Raw genomic sequence first — 20724 nt, 5'->3', positions numbered from 1 at the left:
AAGAGGAAAGAATGTAAGAAACAGTTGAAGGCTGTGAAATTATAACCTGCACTTAGTATGTGATCAGTCAACCATAGACTCATGAAATCTTAGATTTGGGACATAACAGTCCCTTCCTTTAAAGATGAGGCAATGGGCTCATGAATAAATATGAAGTGACTTGCTTGTGATCACAAGATCACTTACAAAGATGATGGGCAGGGAGGGAATTTAAGATCCTATAGTTTTATGTTCAGGAGAAGATAATTGAATTATCATTGGGTCTTGCTTTTTCCTTTCTTAGTTGACATTTGTCCCAAATTTATATTCATAGCCAAGAGCAAAATGTCTAAAGTAGCAAGCTCTAATTTTAACTTTAGGGAAGTTTCAGAAACAAGCTGAAGATTGGAGTCAACTATAAGACTAAGGAGAATGTATCTAATTCAACATTGAACTCTGAGATCAATGCATTCTTTTCTCCCACCAGTAGCATTCTGTCACTCATGATGTCAGGACTCTTCAAACTCTATTACTAATGGAAGAAATGAAGTAAAGAAGGCGATACGGAGAAGCATCAAAGACCAAAGGGATTTCTGTGTGGGGGTTATAGCTTCAGACAAGGGAAATCATGAGGAACTGGGAAGAGAAACTAAATTTGGGCCATAGCAAGATAGCTTCCTCAAGGGGCATTATGGCCTAAATGATCTCACTCAAGTTGGAGAAGTCCTTTTTCCTATTTCATTCTGTTCTGGTTTCAGGTAACAAAAACAAAAAAATAAACTAGCTTAAGGAAAAAGGGGAGTTGAACAACTAAGCCACAGGAAGAGCTACAATATTCTCCAGAACAATCTGGCCTTGTGCTCTTTTAAAACGGCAGCTTCATTCTTTCTCACTGTAGCCTTGTCATCCCTACTTAGAAGGAAAGACGGATAGGCCACCTCTGGACTTTTATATCTCAAAGCTACCAGTGAATGACTGAATATGAACTCTTTCCTTCCCATGCACTAAGTTTCCAGAGAAGAGACTCAATGGGAGTGACCATCTCTCAACCAATGAACAGTGACCGAGGCATTTTGTTTTGAGTGGTCCAACTTAGAGCTGTGAGTGGAGATTGTTGTATCATGGAGGCAGATCGAAGTTAAAAATAGAGAACTGAGAGAATGGAAGTTCCTAGAAAAGAGGTCCTGAGCAGATAATTCCAGGTATTCCCCTGTGATTTGCCAAATGAGAGATTGGTTACTCAGATTTGGTTTTTCTCCAGGTCGCAGATAACAGCAACATATTTTAGTTAACTGATAGGGATTTATTATAAGGATACATGGAAAAGTGAAGAAATACAGTGATTCATCTCAGAAATTCTCTAGCAATCCAGTTAGCATGTCCTTTCCACATCAGGTAGCCAATGTCTCCTTATCTGATGTTCCTTTTTTTATAATGACTCAGTTGAGATAGGCAGCAAAAGAGAGCAGATACAGAAAAAATTACATCTTGATTCTAGTTCATGGCCTCTACTTTCTCACTCTTTTCGTGGGCCCACACAGGGTTCTACTTTTCTGTGTAAGTCTCTAGGATCTCATATTCAAATTATTTGAGCTAGATTCTGATTGGGTAGGCCACTCACTATAAGCTACATAATACTTTTTTTGGGGGGGGGTGTACAGCTTTCATCTCTATTTTATAGGCTGCTGGTCAGATACCCAAGTTTGGCCAGGTGTCACTCATTGTTTCAATCAGTTCAAATCAGGAAAATAGGGTCAAGGCAGAACTAATTGAGAATTAGAGGCAAATCATGGGTATGTCAAGTAGTTTTTTTAAAATTAAAGTTTATTGGGGTGACAATTGTCAGTAAAGTTAAATAGGTTTCAGGTGTATGTCAAGTACTTTAATTGGTGGATACCTTGTATGAATGGGCAGTGTAGCATCCAAAATAATATAAACTGAGGTTTTTCTTTCTTTCCAATGAATGTTAACTGGAATCCCTCTTTTGCCAAGAATTATTTTAGATGTGTGGGAGAGACCAGGGTATACAGGAGAATTCCTGCCACAGAAGATCTATAAAATTGATGGGAGAGTAAAAACTATCACCACAGACACAAGTAGAAAAAAAACCCAAATTAAGCTAAAATACACAATCTATTTCTTCACTTCTTGCAACGTAATTGTTATCAGAAATGAGATGTCTTTTTTTAACACAGAAACTTAAACTTTTCCAATGAATGGAAATTTAAAAGCTAGTAGCTTTCATGGAAGAGAAGTGCTCGGGACTCATCATAGGAAGCAGAAGTGTATATAGGGAAAGGGGACTGAGAAGAGATTGAGTGAAAGAAAAGAAGGGGGGGGTGGGCGATAAAAATAGAAAGCAAAGATAATCCCAAAGAGCAGTTTGCACGGTGCTACTTTAATCAGTAACACTCTAGTCAAGTCACCATCATCTACTCTAGTCTTAGTTTTTCCAGGCCTGAGGCTGCTTCTGGGTAAAACAGTATGTTTAGCTTGTTTGACCTTCTTTCTGTGCCTGTTAACTCGCTGTGGGCCTAAGAAAGGGGAGACTTCAGGCTTTCGGATGAGGCTGCAGCTTCTTTCTGTTCTGAGCTCCTTGGAAATTCTATGGGGACAATGCTATAGATAAAAGATGTGGGGGAGGAGTGGGAAGGTCTCAAAGGATGAGTGAGGAGGCAGGATGGTTTGATTTTTAAGTTCCCCTGATACTTTGTATTTATGCATTTGCTGCTTCTAGAGAAACTGAATAAGGAAAACAATTCATACATAGAATGCCTGTGCGAATAGCAAACCAATAACCTAATACCGGCGTGCGATTCTGGTACAGTTTAAGAGCTGTAAACGGCAAGGGATATTTCTACACTGATCGGATCCAATCCCAGGATACGTGTATTTTAGATCAAGAAAAGCCCAGGAACTCACATAGTGCTAACAATGGCCTGGGCATTAGGGAGTGTGAACTTGCATAGTGAGAGCATGGACGAGGCAGAAAGCTGGGTGCATCGGAGAGAGTGTGTAATGATTTGAGGTTGGTTCTAACTTAACATGGCTATCTTTCAGATGGAAGTTTAGGCTGGGGAAAATTTCTAGCTCTTTAGAACCGAATCGGTAGCTGTGGACTAGAATCCGCTTAATGAGAATAAACCCCAAACCAAGTTGTCCTGGGCTTCAAGAAACGTGAAAAGACTCATAAAGCTAAAAATCAACGGACTTAGATCTACAGCTGTGGAATTTCAGTTTGACTCAGTGTTCGTCAGTTTAGAAGGGTGGGAACGGTGGGACAAACATATTACAGGTGATTATATTCCCCAGGATTCCCTCATCTACAGAGGCCATCAATTACTGAACCAGCTTTTAAGCTCCTTTCTGAGTGTGGAGCAAGAGGGGGACAGAGAAGCGTGCAGGCTTTATGCTTGAAGCAACGTTTCATTTTCTTCTCTGTCTACGGAAAGTCTAGTCTGTGGAAGAGCACCATGGGGTAATGAAGAAAATGGTGACTTTCTTGTTTAAAACAATATACATATATAATTTCTGTTAGTATCCCTTCAGGGGTTTGTCACTCCGAGGACCAGCTGTCCCAAGCCTCTGATTCAACCTGTGGCCTCCGGTGAGCCCTTTAAATCCAGCTTCCCCCGCCCATCCAACCACACTGCTGCTCCCTGACAGGTGTTTTCCCAACTCCTGAGGCCGACGATTTTGGGGAGTGGCTGAGCCAATAAGATTTCCCTTTGGGGGAGGGGGCGGGAGAAAAGGCGTGGCTAGGGGGGGGTCATAACGGGGGCGGGGTTTGCGCGGCTGAGCAGAGCCAGCCTGGTTGCGTGCAGGGTTCTTTTATCCGCCCCCCTTCCACCCTGTTTTTTTTTTTTTTTTTTTTTTTTTTTTTTCTTCTCTCCCGGAGTCTTATTAATTCCTGTGTGAGGCTGCAGCTGGAGACCGCGGGGCGTTGGAAATGACGCTCGGAGCTTTAATTACCGCAGCCGCCGGACAAGTGTGAGAGGAAAGCTGACGGGGAAAAGGACTGACTGGATCCGGGGAGAAGCAAGAAGCTTTCCCCCCTCCCTTCTTCCCAATTTGGACTGGAGGTGCAAGAAAACTAAAAAGGGAGCCGAACAGAATAGCCCGGCTAGAGCGAGAGGCCGGAAACCTACCGCCTCTTTGCAATCAACTTTTTTTGGAAACCTTTTCCCCCTTCCTTTTTATTGTTGCCCAACCAGTGAGAAAGAAAGTGAGGAGGGAACGAGAGAGCAAAGGATCACACGGGGAAATAGCTGCACAGTCCGGCCAGGAGCTCCACGCTCGCACACTGGAGCACCCTCTCACACGCGCACACACGCACACACCCGCGTCCACTCTCCCCCTCCTCCAGTCCCCGGTCCTGGACCGGCGATCGCTGACTGTGTCGCCCGCGCTCGGCACCGGTGCACCGCGCGCGCGACGCGCCAGTCCCCTTCGCGCCCCCACGCGCGCCTGGCTGAGGGATCTCCTCCGCGTGCCCGAGAGGGGCTATGCCATTTGGACATGTAATTGTCAGCACGGGATCTGAGACTTCCAAAAAATGAAGCTAGCGACAGGACTGTGCATCTGGGTGAGCCTTTTGGTGGCGGCGGGGACCGTCCAGCCCAGCGCTTCTCAGTCAGGTGGGTCGCGCGGTTCCGTTTCGCGCTCCAGGTGTTGAACCTGCTGCGGCCGGCCTGGCTGTGTGGGGTTGCTCCTTCACCCCCTTCGCCCAACCTGAGATCCACTGGCTCTCTGGCGAGGTGGACCTCTCCACCCAGGCCATTTCCACGGGCTCTCGGTCTCTCCTCATTCTGTCCCTCAACTTACCCTCTGTGTGTGCATATGTTTTACTTATTGTGAAACATCACTCTGCACCCCTGTCTCCTTTTACTCTCTCCTTAACTCCCTTTTTCTTTCTTTCTCGCGCGTTTTCTATGCGCCTGAGCGAGATTGCTTCTGATCGCGCCTGTTGTGCGGGACGTGGGAGATCGAAATCCGAGTTAGTAGAGGAGACGCTCCTCTCTGCGTCTGGGCCCCCGAGGGAAGAAGCCTGGGAGAAGCGCTCACCGCCCGGGCAGCGAAAGGACTGGGGTCCCGGGGCGGTGCCAGCTGGGCCCTGTGTGCGGGAGGGCGGTGGCGAGTGGAGCTCCGAGAGCAGGCTTTGCACCTGTGTGTGCTGCGGGGGCCACTGCGCCCCCAGTCGCCCGAGCATTGCCAGGTCCGACTTGACTTGAGCCCAGCCTGGGCAGCTGGAGCGGCAGGCGGGCCCGCCCTGGCCCCGGGGCCCGGGACTCGGGGCCTCCTCGCCCGGCGTCCGGGAGCTCTCGCCCCATTGACTCGAGGGGAGCTTGCCTGGCTGCCTGACCTCTTAAAAAAAATAAAATGAAGGTTGACACACTTGAGCCGGGAGCCTGGCCTTTCCCGTCTGTTGCTGTGTTTGGCTCCAGCAAGAGTTGTTTCTGTAGTTCAACTTGTTACTGGCCGGAGTCCCTCCAACTTCTGTTTACTGCCCGGCGCAGCTGCCTAGCCGACCCTTGGTGCGAACTAACTGAACCCAAGGCCGGCACGGCTGCGCTGGGTGCGCGGCCACTGTTTGCAGGAGAGCTAGAGCTCCAGGTACCTGGACAGGCAGAAAGGCTAAGTGACCCCCGAGAAGCAGCGCGGTGAGGCTGGCGCGCCGCGGCGGCCAGGGCTAATGACAGCACCTGCAGTGCGAGGGAGCTCAAAGTTTCTGACACTTGAGTTTCCTGGGGCTGAACGTGGGACAGGAAAGGACTGAAGAGACCCGGTGTCTGACGTGGCCAGGGGGACCTTTTGGAGAGCCGAAGAGATTTCCGGAGCCATCCGGGGCTGCTCCCAGGAGTGTGGGAGGCAGCTAGAAGAGATAAATCCCCTGGGAGTGGCGATAGGGAGAGCTTTGGGCCCCGGGAGGGTGTCTTTCTGACCTCACCAAGAAAACAGCGCGCTGTAGTTTGCCCGCTCCGCCCCCGCCGCCGCCTCCCCTCCTTGCCCACTAAATAACAAGTTACAATCGTGGAGCCTTTCAAAATGACCTTCGAATGGCACAATGGGCGCCGTTTGTGCTGGTCGTTTGCACCGTCCTGATTACTCTGAAATTCTTCATGCATACCAGGTCCGGCGCTCCAGCCACCTCCGGAATTACACCAACACGGACTTGAGATTCCAAGCGGGCTCTTAGATACATCCCTTTTTATCTCCCTCTCCACTCAGAGTCCCTTCATATTTTCCTTCAATGGGTTGATTATGCACATTGACCCATTCAAAAGCAGTGGCGACTGACGGGTAGGCTTAGTTAGCCGAGAGGAATTTCTAGGAGGCGACCTACTGAGGGCTGTCTGGTGCAGCTTCAGCCGCTGGGGGACCCGGCTCCGAGTCCGCAGCAATTTGGTATTAACTGTGTGGCTGGGGTTGAGCTATGTCGAAAAGCCCTTTTCAGAATTTCTGCAAGGAATGTAATCCAAATTAGTTCTGCAGCTGTCCTCTTCCTCGTCTCAGGCGACACCGGCTCGCGCCCTCGCTGGTCTCTCCTCGCTTCCCCCCCGCGAATTGTCAGACCTACAAGTGAGCCCATTTAGAACGCGAGGATTAGCGTGCCATTGTTGTTCCCTGTGTGACTCTGTACTTGAAATTCTGGGGGCACAAAGGAGAGTCTCACTTGTTCAAAACACAAAGTGATCTAGATGAAAGGGCCGCACAAAGACAAGCTCTCGGGGGCACCCCTGGTATAACTGCAACACGCAAGCTCAGGTGATCCACTGGAAACTGTAAATACCCCTGGGGACTTTTCTTTTTTCTTTTTTTTTTTTTTTTATCCTACCCCACCCTCACCCTGCGGCACCTGGCAGGGAAAGTTCAGCTGGTTTTAATGCAGAGCTTTTATAAAACCAAGTTACTGCCTGGGATATGAGTGGAGATCTGTGTGTTTGTGGCTGTGTCTGTGTGGCTCTATGCTCCCAAGTAAATACATATTGCGTGTCTCCCGTCTCGCGGTTAGCAGTCAGTAGCAGTTTGGAGGAGTTTGTTTTGGTCCAAATGAGAAATTAAGTGCGGATAAGTAAACTAAGCTGCCAGAGGGCGACAAGATGTTGAGTGAATTGCTTTTAGATGAAACAAATTAAGGAAACGAGGGAAGACAATCTGCTTCTCGCATTATTAGACACGCTTGGAGTTCAGGGGGAAAGTGGCATATTTTTGAAATGCTAATTTCTTAAGAAGCAGAAGGAATGCACCTTATTTACTGCTCTATGTGAACAGAATAAAAATATGAGGGGGGGCGATTCTGTTGTATAGATCTAAGATAGTTCTTAAAATAATTGTAATAGGACTTATTTTTATTTTTTTTCTTTTGCTTAGATAAAAATCAGCTTTAGAGAAGGCGATTGTTTTTAGAATTATGAAGGACTTTGCCTCATTTCCAGTGATTCATTTTATGGAGAAATATTATAGTCAAGGAACCTTTACATGGCCATTATAAAGCCTTTGCTCCCAAAAGGAAAAATTCCAAAATTTCTATCTTCCTGGTATTTTTGAAAAATAATCAATATCACCTTTGTATTGAAATAAAATATATGGTAGTATTTAGTGATAGTCTTAAAGACCTTAATAGACATGAGCAAGTTCAGTTCCCATTTCTTATTTGCAAGTCCTCCTTTTCATTCTAGAAAATATCATACATTTTCCTACATATTTAAGATAATATCTCCAAACTTAGGAGTTGTTTTTACATTTGAGAACAGAAAGGTTAATAAAACTTAGTTAAGTGATGGAAGAGATGTTAAATGTATTTAAAAAAAAAATCCTCTTTCTTACACGTTTACTGTAAGCACACCCATGGGTGTAATGCTTCCTTTTTTTTCTTTTAGTTTTGAAATTCTTTTATATGTAAAGGGGGTTTTGATAGAAGGTATTGTTTTTTCTTCAGAATGCTTCTAAGTAAATTTATACCTGTTACAACTAAACTATAATATATACTATTATAAAAATTGAAAGACTCTGGTGTGTCATAATACCTGTCTTTTGATTTTCTTCCCTTAAGTGAAAATGCTTTTACTTATTTTAATCATGCATGCATCGAAAGCCAAAGTTTTTTGAAAATCAAGGCACTTACTGCTTTATATATATTTTCATTTAGTCACTGGAAATGTGTCTTAATTAAGAAATTACATTAGAATATTTACCAGGGCACATGCTTCATGGAAAATTTACCTGTTTTTTCAGTCTAACCTGAACACAGTAAGTTTGCATTGGCTGAATTTTAGAGTTTGAAATTATTTGAGGGAAAATCATATTTCCTCCTTAAAGTGGATTCAAATATTTAGTATTCATGAGCTTTCATCCCTTTGGTTCTTAAACAGAAGTACTATTTATCATCTGTCTTATGCATTCACCCTTTCCATTATTATAGATACTTTCTTTTTACATCTTATTATTTATTGAGTTTATACGTGTGAATATATGTTTTCCCCTCCACCACTAAGCATATTCTTTTTCTGTGTCTTTCCCAGCAACCTGCCATTCAGCCACTGCAGGAGTCCTCAGAGCCAGTTTTCATTATTTTTTTCTGATAAATCTGATATAGCTGGTTGGCTGGACAATCGCGAGCCATTCCATTGCTCAGATTTACCCCTGAAAGAAAATAAAAAGGCATCGATCCGAGATCACTAGCACATCTCAAAAGCCCTGACTCCAAAGCCAAATCATTCTACAGAGAAGTCCCCATGTCCCTTTCTCTCTCCCTCTTTTCAAAGCCTCTTGACCAGGGAAGGAAGGTAGACTACTATCACTTAAAAAATGCTAGGGATGCAAGGAATTGGGCTCTTTCTAAATATTCTCTGAAGCTTGATAATTAGAGCCATTTTGAGATTAATGACTATGAAAGGTGCACATTTTAGACAATAAATTGAATTAGGGTGCCTTAGACATTGCCGTGTTTTAAAGTGGTGACATGTTTATATTATTTCAAGCCAGTTGTTAAGAAACTTTAATGTATATTAAAAATAGAAAACATTTTTGCTTTATTTTACAGTGTTCTGCTGCTACTGGATATTCATGTGTAATTTGTAAGTGCCTAATACATAAATGAAACAAATGATCAGAAAAGATGTGCGGTTACCTGCAAACTTGTTGGCCCTTGCTCTGTTTGATTTCATCTTTTTTGAAGCATACAGCTTTATGGAGATGCTAATATTACATTGAAATTAGCTTATACATGTTTAAGTCTACAGCTGTTCTACAAAAATTAATTGTCAAATATATTGCACTGTCTTTTACGATGATGACTGAGTATGTTATGCAGGGTAGAATTTAATCATATTGTAAACTTCTGTCCAGGTAATATCATTTTAGAAACATTCTATGTTACATTTGACCATATGGAACCAAATTGCATCTTTTATTTAATACTCATTTCCTAATTATATAAATATTGGGCAGTTGGAGTAAAACCTTATATTTCATGCTTTCTAATACAGCTATTGATTGGGGTTTAGTTTACAATGACATTAATCCCTTAATTTTCCTTATTTTTTAAATGGAAAGATCCTGAATTAATGCTGCCTGAAATTTTCGCTCTTCTGCATAATTTGAAGGAGATTTTTAACTGGTTATGTGGTTATGTGTGAAATAGGACATAGCCAGGTGGTTTAAATCAGGATTTTGACATTGTATGGACAGTTCCTCCATTTCCTTCTTGATATTTTGAGCAGCTTACTCCATGTGTTTGCTACCTAGCATGTGTTCCCTGGGAGAGGGGGGAAAACACATGCATGTAGCATACTCTCTGTTTCTCCACTGTGTAGCAGTTTTCTGAAAAATGTCTTAAAGTCTCCTGTGATATTGAGATACATTCTAGTAACAAGTTAATTGATATATTTAAACATGCACACATATTTTAATAAACATAATGTAAATTTTCTAGCTGATCTGTTACAGGAGCACATAAATGAAATAAAGAAGTTAACTTTAAAACATTTGTATTTGAAGGCCATTTCCCTAAAGTATTACTTTTCAGAACTGCTCTATGTTCTCTTTAGATTTCATTGTATAAGATTTTTTTTCTCCTTTTCTGAGTTGTTGATAATTCTAACATGTTTATGAAAGAAATCGACCTATTTTCCAATGCTTTAATCAAAGCTTAAAGCTATTTTCTTGGTTGTATATTTGACCCTTAAACTAGTGCTTTCTGTGTGTACTAATTTTTCAAGAGAGAAGGAAACTGCCTCACTTTTGCGACACAGAGGTGAAATACATGGATATTTTTGGGCCTAATTATAAAGTGCTCTTTTTGAAGATGTGGTAATTATTTTACAGTTATTTTCATTTTGAATATAAGTGATCGCTCTGTAGGCTTGCTCCTTGGCACAACTCCAGGGGGCAGCAGCCACACAGAATTTAATGGGAATGGTACGTGCCTGAACTGTGGGTAGTGCAGGGGTAGCCCTGCTGTTGTGTGATGCTATAAAATGAAGAACTAGAATCAAAGGAGAATTGTGGTCATACAGTCATTTTCTATGTAATTTGAGTTAGACTTCTTGCTATGTGTCTCAGTTTCCTCATTTCTATTAATGTAGCTAAAAGTGATATCGAAACAATTACCATGATTTTTCAAAATGATTTAGTTAGACAAAAAAGGATGTTTAGACTTTTTAGAAAAAGAAATCCATTGTTTTTCAATTATTTTTATAAGTGGGTCTCTTTTTGATTTCCAAATGAATTCATGTGTGTAACCCTGGTATCTCAAACAGGTGAAAGGGAAGAAGAGAGCTGCTTTTGTTAAAGCTGCAGTGAGAAGCTGGCTTTGTGTCCCCTGATTGTAGCTGTCTCCCACTTTCCTTCCACTCTTGCCTCCACTCTGCTGTGCTGGCTTCCACAGAAATCGAGCACTATTTTGGAACCACTGACCTAGTCTTAGCCTCTCATTTTTGAGTGAGGTAACTGGGAGCACAGAGCAGTTAGGTGATATAAGTTCATTGGTAGCTCCTGACACCAATATCATTTCCACGAACACACAGAGAAGTACTTGAAAAGTTGCAGACACTTAAACAAAAAAGAATAAATAATCTCAAGATTCATACTTGTTATCGCAAATGGCATTATTTCATCTTTTCTTTTGAGCATATGATATTCATGAGAAGTGAAATAAGTCAGACAGAAAGTTCGAGAACCGTTATGATTTCACTTATATGTGGGATATAAAACTGAAAGCAACAAACGAACATGACAGATGAAGAAACAAAAACTCATAGGCACAGACAACAATTTAGTGGTTACCAGAGGATAAGCGGGGAGGAGGGTGGTAGGAGAGGGTGAAAGGGATCAAATATATGGTGATGGAAGAAGAACTGACTATGGGTGGTGAGCACACAATGCAATATGTAGATGATGTATTATAGAAATATTCACGTGAAACCTATATAATATTACTAACCAATAAATTTAATAAAAAATAAATACAAGGTTATGTTGTTTTAAAAGTTAATTGCAAAATTGAAATTGAAACAAATGGATTGGATCCATGGGCCTAATTATCAGACTGTGAAGTTCTTTTCAAGGTGAAGACTGGGATTATCAGCATCTCTAATTTATATTTAGGAAGTAATCATTGATTGCATTTATAATTTCCAGGACATTAGGATTAAAGACATAAAGCAACTTTGTTAAGACATAGTTCTGTAAGACAATCTGTTTACTTGGCAAGGCCTGTTCTGGACATAGAATTTTGATCCTAAAAGTCATGTAAGAGTTGCCTACACTACTTTCTGTGCATAATAGCACCTTCAAGAATTTATGTGAGACATTATAAAGATGACCAATACATAGATAATGGTTATTTCTCCATTCTGCATTAAGGTCTATGCATGTGTACATAAAATTATAAAGGACAAGCTGAGTTTCTCATCACCAATTAGTTGTTCAGGATCCTTAACCAGCAAATCCGTGGGAATATTTCAGATTCTTCCATGCCAATCCTTGGACCCAAGGTAATTTATGTTTTACATTGTCTTTGTTGGGTCTTTGTTTTTATTTAACTCCCTGCTAAGATGACAGTCGTATTCTTTGCACAAGTGCGTAAGCCAAGCTTTAAATACTAAGACTTCATAAAATTATTTCCATGGCACGTTTGATTCCCTTTAGTTGGCTTCTGTAAGACACTGCCTCTAGGCCTTGTGAGTTTGCAATGTTGTTGATTTAACCTTAAGTGTCTCCAGTTGTCACTGACTTCCCTCAAGCACCAGAGCTTTTCCGAACATGATCAACATTCTCATGGGCCATAGTGACAGAAGTTGAGTTTGATACTTGTTTTGGCAGGAAGAGTCACTTCCCTGTTAGGCATTTGAGATGAAGATGGACCCCCGTGAAACATTAATATAGATACCATGAAACTTCCCATGCAGCATCATTAAACCTCTCCATTGAGAGGTAGAGGTAGGTCACTATCATTATTGTTAAGCATATCATTTCCAATATTGTAAGGATTACTGAAGCATACTGAACACCAATGAGAATATGGAAGATTCAGTTTCTGAATCCAGAATGAAAGTAATAGGATTCAAGGTTGTATGAATATACACAAACACACACACACACACACACACACACACACACACACACACACCAAAAAATATGGTGAATGTTTAAATTTAAAAAAATATCACAGTAAAAGACACATTGCCATTAATCTCCCTCAAAATACTCTCCTTTGCTTTGAGCACACTTATCCCATCGTTCCTACCACTTTCTGAAGCAGTTCTGGAAGTCCTTTAGTGAGTGTCTTTAGTTACGCTGTCGTGGCTGCCTCGATGTCCTGAATCAATTCAAAATGTTTACCGTTCATGGTCATTTTGACTTTGGAGAAGAGCCAGAAGTCACATGGTGCCAGATGTGGTGAATAAGGTGGATGAGGACACACCATAATGCTTTTGTTTGACAGAAATTGCCGTACCTGAAGCGTTGTATGACTAGGAGCGTTGTTATGATCGAGGATGATTTAACGGCACAGTTTAAAACGCACCTTTTCTCAACGATAGCTCAACTCGACTGACTGCACCGAACAAGTTGAAACTTGTCACACACTGTTACTAAGGTTCAATGTGCTGCTTCCCTTATTGAACATCCTTGCCTTTCCGTTGGATGGCACTTGGCAGCAGCATTCACCTTTTTTTTGATTACACCTTACATGTATACTGTATACATATAAGTATATATTAGATGTATATGTACACACACACACACACACACACATACATTATTTGGAACATAGTCTAAAGGTAGTTTAAAGAAAAGAAAATGGTGCAATAAACATTTGATTATTTTCCAAAAAGATCAGACTTGTAAATGACCAGTTTCACCTATTATAGTTTAACTACTCTTTTGACATTTACTTATATCTGGTTCCGTATACATCTGGTATACGTCGACATTCAGGTTTTAAGCTTTTAGGATACAAGTGGGGATTGCTTTCAAAAGATGCATCTGCTGGTCTCCTGTAGTCTACTGAGGATATCTCATGGCTGGTTAGGGCTGAAAAAAATGACAGCAAGTTGTCCAGGTTCTGTGACTATATCTCATATACTTATAGTTTGATTAATAAGTTGTGCAAGCCTATATTTCACGATGGGTCCCACCACTAGCAGGGGATGCCCAATTAAGGTCATGGATAACAGTGACTATTTTGCTTTAGGTGAACCCTCCTTTTACTAAAATCTTTCTTGTCATCATTTCCTATTTTTCCCTGTAGGCTTAGAGAATATGAATTTCTTTCTATAGGAGCCTATGAAAACCAAACAAAAAATAAAACAATAATATTTCTTTTAGACATACACTTTTATTTTTAGGAGTTCCCTTTGTCTGGTCATTTTCTCTAGATAGAGCAGTTAAACAAGTTTGTTTTAAATACATTTTATCACCTGGCTTATTAAAACCTATTCTTTACCACTTTTATTGACCTCAACTAGTCCTTAGAAACCTTGGAGCAGGACTATTGCAAGATCTTATTTACTGGTCCCCTGTTTCTATGTACTCTTAACCTCCAAGACTTCCCTCTTGTCATCGACTGATGATCATTTCTAATATAATACTTTTATCATCCCAGTTTCTATTCCTAAGCCTTCAATAGATTTCCACTGTCAAGTTCAAAGCCTCCAAAAGTAGTCTTTGTTTACTTTCTACTCAAGTCTTAAGAGTTTCTTACGGCGTATTCTAAGAACCTGGCTGACCATGATTGTGTCTTGCTGGTTGTCTCTGCCTTTGCAGACCTCTTTCTCTGGGATTCATGCTTTCCTTTCAGCCTTTGGCTGCCCCAACTGTTGAAACTTTTCAGTTCTACATTTAATCATACCTCTTCATTACATCTTCCTTCCCTGACTACCCTAGACTATAAATTATCTATACCATTTACCGGGAGAGCAAGAGTTTTTATCCCCTGCATGGATTAATGTGGTGCCACACACATACTAAGCTCTTCAAAAATATATAATTTTTTAAATAAAAGAATCCCATAATTTGCTGAAACAATTTTAAACTCATTCACAGATGGTAATTGTTTGTAATTAAACGATATAGTGCACAAAGTAAGCTGTTCTAAAAACATAGATATAGAATTCTTAATTATAGATATTAGACATGTTTACCCTGGGAATTTCTTTAGTTGCTTTCTCAAGCTTCCTAGGGTATTTCTTTCAATGGAGTATTTCCAAGAGTGTATCATTTGTCCCCATTCCCATTTTTAGAGCCTGCTCATAATATGGTACGAAGTATTTCTGTTGGTTTTATTTTTGGTGAGTTAAATATATGTGAATGCCATTCTTAAATGTGTAAGTGTTTTGTAGTCCACTATTTTTGTGTCCATTACATTGTGGTGTCCTATCTCCTGTTTTTATTTTTTTTTTAATTAAATTTATTGGGGTAACTTTGGTTAATAATACCATATAAATTTCAGATGTATATCTTTAAACATCATCTGTATATGCCATTATGTGTTTACCACCCAATCAGTTTAAGCTGACTCCTTACTGTAGTTCAAGATCATGTTAGGAACTGAAGAGGACATACCAGAAACTCAAGATGCCAACTTCCCCCTTTCATTTAAAGATTGACAGACAAGACCAGTAAAACACAATACAAAAAATTTGTCACTAAGTGATTTCCCAAACTCTTAGGAAGAAATATTTGCCTCCAGAGGAATACTAATAAGTATTTTATGTAAAAGGGGTTCCCAACAGAGTGTGGCGTATTCTATTCCTAGATATATGTGGTAATATAACTTTGTTATAACTAACATGTCTCAGTATGTAAAAATAGACACTAGACATATGCTTAAAATTTCAAAAGAATCCTAGAAAGGAAGCACTTGCAACATAACTGAACTGAGAGGTGCCTGGGATTCTCTTAGCTGCTCTCTTGGATAATTCACTCTACATTCTGAAAATTGGTGAAATGATTATAGTATTTATCGAGTCAGATTCTACCAGTGAAAATGGTCTTCTAGACATTTCTTCTCAGGTTACCAGATTCTGAGAAACTGTCTACCTTTCTAGGTCACTGTGGTGCCCTAATTGTACCTTAATTTATAACGGCCTGAAAGAGTTAATACAACTTTCAGACTTTCCTAACAGTCTGTGGAATAATCTGTTAATGAGAGAATTGGGCAATGGGGATATTTACACCTGTCTGAAATTCATTTAGAACTTTTCCTGATTGTTTTTCCTTGATGAAGACCTGAGAAGAAAGTTTGAGTCAGGGATTGTTGTTCCTTCTTTGTAGATGAGGAAATAGAGATATAAAGAAGTGGTATGTAAGGGCGAAGCCCGTCAGGTGCATCAATCTTGTACAAATTGCTTGTCTGCCCTGTCCTGAGAGCCAGCTGGTTCTGCTTTCTGCTTCTCAGCCTCTTGCACACCTCTCCCAGTGACAGAAGCTAGTGATGCCTCTTGAAGCTGTTGCTCCTCCATTCTACCTGCCCCACTGTGCAAGAAAGGGATGGGATGCTAAACAAACAAAATCCTTTTTCTACCTTTAGGTCAGCAGCAATTTTTACTTTCCTGGTAGCCACATGAAGAAACTTGGCCAATATATCTGTCCTTCAGGAGTCCTCCTTTAGGTTACTATGTACATCTCCTTCTCCAATATATTCTCCAGAGTTCTTTCTTTGTACACTGTATGTAAAGGAAAGAATCACAGAAACCTTGTCTTTTTGAGAAAAACTTCAAAGCAGAGACATCCAAGTTTTTGAGACATGCATTTTAAAAAAAAAATTAATCACTTTTTCTACTACATGCAGTTAATGTCCACTATTAATATATCAAGTGCATTATTGAGAGAAAAATTTGTGATATATAGTAAAATCACACTGTAAAGCACTTCAGTATTTCTTTGGAGGAAATATATGGATATAATTTTCAGAGTTTTCTCTCTAAGTACGAACTTGCCTAATCCAGGTATGTATCTGTTTTCTTGACATGTTTTTAAAATGTGTCATAGAATACTGTCTCTTATGCAGTTCTATAATTTATAATGGTTGGGCGTGATTTAAAGGAATCTTACTAATTTGGATATATGAAAGCTGTATTACTAAGGCCTTACCCCTTGAAATATCTCATTTAAGTTTTGATGATCTGTTATTTAGCACAGATAAAAATCTATCTTTGACTTTTGCCATGTGACTAAATTAAATGTGGCCATTTTGGTGATAATAAACATTATTACTAGCTGTGAAAGAAATAATGCATCTAAATTAACATCAGTACTCAGATAACTCACATACTTAGTATTTTAACTAATATAGTCACACATTTAAATAATAATAAAAGGGTACGTATTTCAAGTCATACTTTTACTATGTAACAATATCAGCTAAAGATTTAATAATATTTTCCAGTTGTTTTAAATTCAAATTTAGCAGACCATTGTCCCTGGTGATGTATCTAAACCTCCAAAAGTATACTTGGAATTAATGGAAACTAAGTGATTGGTATTCAGATATAATTCTTTAGTGACTTTTTTCTTTTCCTTTCATTTTTTTAAGTACAGGATGAAATTGAAAGTGTATAAAGCTTGGAGATAAATTGAAATAGACAAAATATTTTACACAACTGTTGGCGAAAGGGACATTTATTATTTTTTCTGTACTTTATTGCCTGTGGCCAAAATTAGCACACCATGAGCCGGAGAAAGAGATAAGACAAACAGAATGGCACGTAGCTAATTTTGTTTAGTAAATTTAGATCTCATGCATGTTATTTCACTCCTACAAACTGACTCAGTCACTCTTTGAAAGGTACAGATGAAGTTTGTCTCCCACAGTTAAACAGCTTTCACTCAATATTTATAGGCTATATAAAAATAAATTTCTGTAAGTACCATATTTCTCACTGGCAGGATGAGCACTGTGAAGGTAGATTTATTAATGAGGAAAAAAGGAAAAACAACATTTCAATTATTCCAGGTCTGCAGAAAATAAAATATGTGAAAACATCAAAAATAGCTTTCTTTCAAGGACACAGATAGTGAGCTTTTGGTATTCAAGGATTTTTGACTATTTGTGAACGAATCAGAAGTCCCATTATATTATGGTAATTTTGTGATTTGAATCTGGTGTATAGTTAGATACATATTCTGGAACTAGTCATTTATTTGCTGTATAAGCCAGCAGGATGTAATCCACTGCAATGATCAGGAAGTGGCTATAAACCAAAAGCCCTTGGTCTTTGTGAAAAAGAGACATCATTCAAGAGAAATTTTAGAGATATTTCTAAATGAGGGTAATTTATGTGGAAAAGCATTCCCAGAATGTGGAACACTTAATGGAAATACAATTCTAGAAAAAGCCAGGAATGTGTTCAATATTATCCATATTTGGGAATATCTCAAGGAGCATTACTAAAAAGTAATTTCTAGCATAGTGAATTGTAGGGTATCTGAAAAGTTATGGCATTATTTATATATCTGCTAGGGCTTTGTCATGACTCAAGACTACGTTCTCCATAATCAAGCTCACTATAGAGAATAATTCTCATATTCATGAATTGTTCATCTCATCATATTTCCAGTGGTTATTTCAAGGTTAATTTTTTTCAGGCAGCATCTCTCTTGATTAAAGTCTGTAGTAATTGTATGTGTGCTGATATAGCACATGAAGGTTTTAAACTAAAGACATCTTTGACTTTATACAGTGTCAATATCAAATGCTTTTTTATTGCTTCTTACCTACTGAAATATATGAAAAAAATAACTTCAATGTTTATTTTTGATTTATATTAAGACTGTGCAGACTTATGTTTGGCATTTTCAAAATCCTATAAACCCTTGTGTATGAGTAACAAAGTATTTTCTATACCAGGACTAATACTAAAGTCCTATGTTTCTTACAAGTTTATTGATTGTTAAAATATTGAAATACATTTTTATCTGATTGGCTTTCCCAGATCGCTTCCCGGAACTTCCTTAGACTTTTGCAGAATAAACAACTAAAGAATTAATACCTGGCACAATAATGGACCTTCAGGTCTCTGCTTTGCATATGTTGTGATCCATTCTGATGTATCTTTTGCCATTATAGTCACTGAATATTTTGAATGTTATGCTTACACATAATAAAATCTTTACCATATTTTAAAGTAATAGGAATATGGATAGTATCATACTAACTTTGCCACAATTCAGTATTAGCCAGTTTGAAGAAAGCATGTTTCTATATTGTGTATCACAATATAGGTGCTTTTTTATTTGACTTGAGGTTTGAAAAGAAACAGCTTGAAAATGATCGAATGTCTGGGTCACAGATTGAATTAGCCTAGAAGAGAAATCACATGAACGAGGCAGGCCAAAGGACTTAAATAAAGCCAATGCTATGAATTTTCCTGAAAGTGGGTGCAGATATTGGTGTATCATATGTGTCTATTTATTGGGCTACTGAAGAATCACAATTTGAATTTGTGTGTTAATAACTATGTTACATGCTTATATTATTAATCAGAATGAAGAGTTATCTGGCAAGGTGTCAGCTGTCCCACATGTGTGTATTAAGTCACTTAAGACATGGGCCTATCCTTTGAGAGCACCACACGTAACTTTCCATTTGTGATGGATAAGGAAAAGAAAACATCTGATTTAAAACTCTTTTACGCAATTAAAATGTAATATTGTGATAGAAATTATGAGTATCAGCATAATTATGATACTCTTGCTAACTTAGATTTGGACATGTGATTTATTTATTTATTCATTTATATATTTATTTTTATTTTTTTGCAAAGAAAACTATATTGCAACAGAGTAATGGAGTACCATTTCATTTGAAGAATGATTAAGGAAAGGAGAAGCCAAGAATGAAAAAGAGGCGGCTTGGAAAGAGGACATGATAACTATCTTCAAAAGTTGAAGGGCGGTTACATACGAGAGGGATTAGCACTGTTCTGTGTAGCCTTGGAGAACAGAAACATTAACAGCTGTTTGAAATTGTAAGGCATCAGGTTTCGGTTGAACACCATCAAGGAGTTTCTCACAGTTAGAGCTTTCCAAAGTTGGACTGGTCTATCCTGGAAGGTAACGAGTTCCTTCATGTGTGATGTGGTAGGCTGTGATCTAACGTCTCCTATGATGATAAGGAATGAATGAGGCAGCTGAAGAACAACTGGTCAGTGAGGTTGGGGATGGGTATTGGGATCCATGATTTCTGAGGGTCCTTACCACCCGGGGAGTCTGTCACAAGTACACCATGCCCAAATATCCTCTCCTGGGCTCCAGGGAAACAGAGGCAATGGAAAGCAAACCCCATGTCCCTGTGGCTAGGATTCCCACCCAAGTGCTTTTCACCATCATACCTTCTTTTCATAGATCAGTGGATTTGTGAAGAGTCTTTTAAAGATTGCTTTCCTTAAATATAAAATATTTTATTCTTAATTTTTTCTCAACAGTCTTTATATTAGACATTCATACCTCTAGTTCAATATACTATCACAAATAAGTCATTTTCAATAAAAAAAAAAAAAAAAAAAAACAACAGACAACATAGACTCAAAGTAAACCAGCTTAAAGAATATTTCCTTATACTCCTGGGTTATCCCAGCAGGTATTTATAAAAACTGGGTCTAACTCAACCAGAGGGAGATATATATAAGCAGGTGGGGACATAGAGCACGGAATTAGAAGTCAGGGTGGAGGGTAATTGTAGTGAATGGAGGGTAATTGTTGAGAAATAGTGAAAGTGCTTCCCTAAAAGGACTGAAATTCAAAAGGAGACAAACAGACGAAGGCTCATCTCACTTTGTTACAAATAAAGTGGCTCTATATTAATTAGCTTTGGAAATATTATATTTTACTTCAAGGCCTTTGCCATTTCAATCTCTTTTACTACCTCTGTTAGATATACCCTGTAAGAACACCCAAACGACAATGTTCTGCTTTTTTCTTTTGTGGCCATTCTTTTATCATTGTAGGTTCTCCTGGTATGAAAACTGCATTTCTGTCCTATATCCTTTCTGCCTTAAGTCCTTCTGATTTACCCCTTCTCCTCACTGTCTTCAGTCTATTATCCATGTTAATGCCTCTTCTACACCAACCATTGTGACTATTATGCTGAGACTCAGAATTACATAATTGGCCGAGATCACAGAGCCATTTCGCAGTGAGGCAATATTCTGATAATTCACTTGGCTATTTTGGGGTACAGTTTAGACCTCGATTTGGGTATCTATCTTTAAAGGGACATTGAGTAAAGACAACCCACTCAAC

The 20724-nt window shown here is 39.4% G+C and overlaps 1 protein-coding gene across 4 annotated transcripts in view; it reads left to right on the top strand.

The window, feature by feature from the left end:
- Positions 1-3891: 3891 nt before the first annotated feature.
- ERBB4 (erb-b2 receptor tyrosine kinase 4) overlaps positions 3892-20724 on the top strand; it is a 1057350-nt gene continuing 1040517 nt past the window's right edge. For all 4 annotated transcript variants that reach the window (XM_081052780.1, XM_081052778.1, XM_081052779.1 and 1 more), the window contains exon 1: positions 3892-4616. In XM_081052780.1, coding sequence (XP_080908906.1) covers positions 4535-4616 — 82 coding nt within the window. In that variant the 5' untranslated portion in view covers positions 3892-4534. The remainder of the gene's footprint in view (positions 4617-20724) is intronic.

The sequence above is a fragment of the Rhinolophus hipposideros genome (assembly GCF_964194185.1).
Source record: "Rhinolophus hipposideros genome assembly, chromosome: 6".
Taxonomy (NCBI): Eukaryota; Metazoa; Chordata; class Mammalia; order Chiroptera; family Rhinolophidae; genus Rhinolophus; species Rhinolophus hipposideros.
This window is presented reverse-complemented; position numbering and strand designations above follow the sequence as displayed.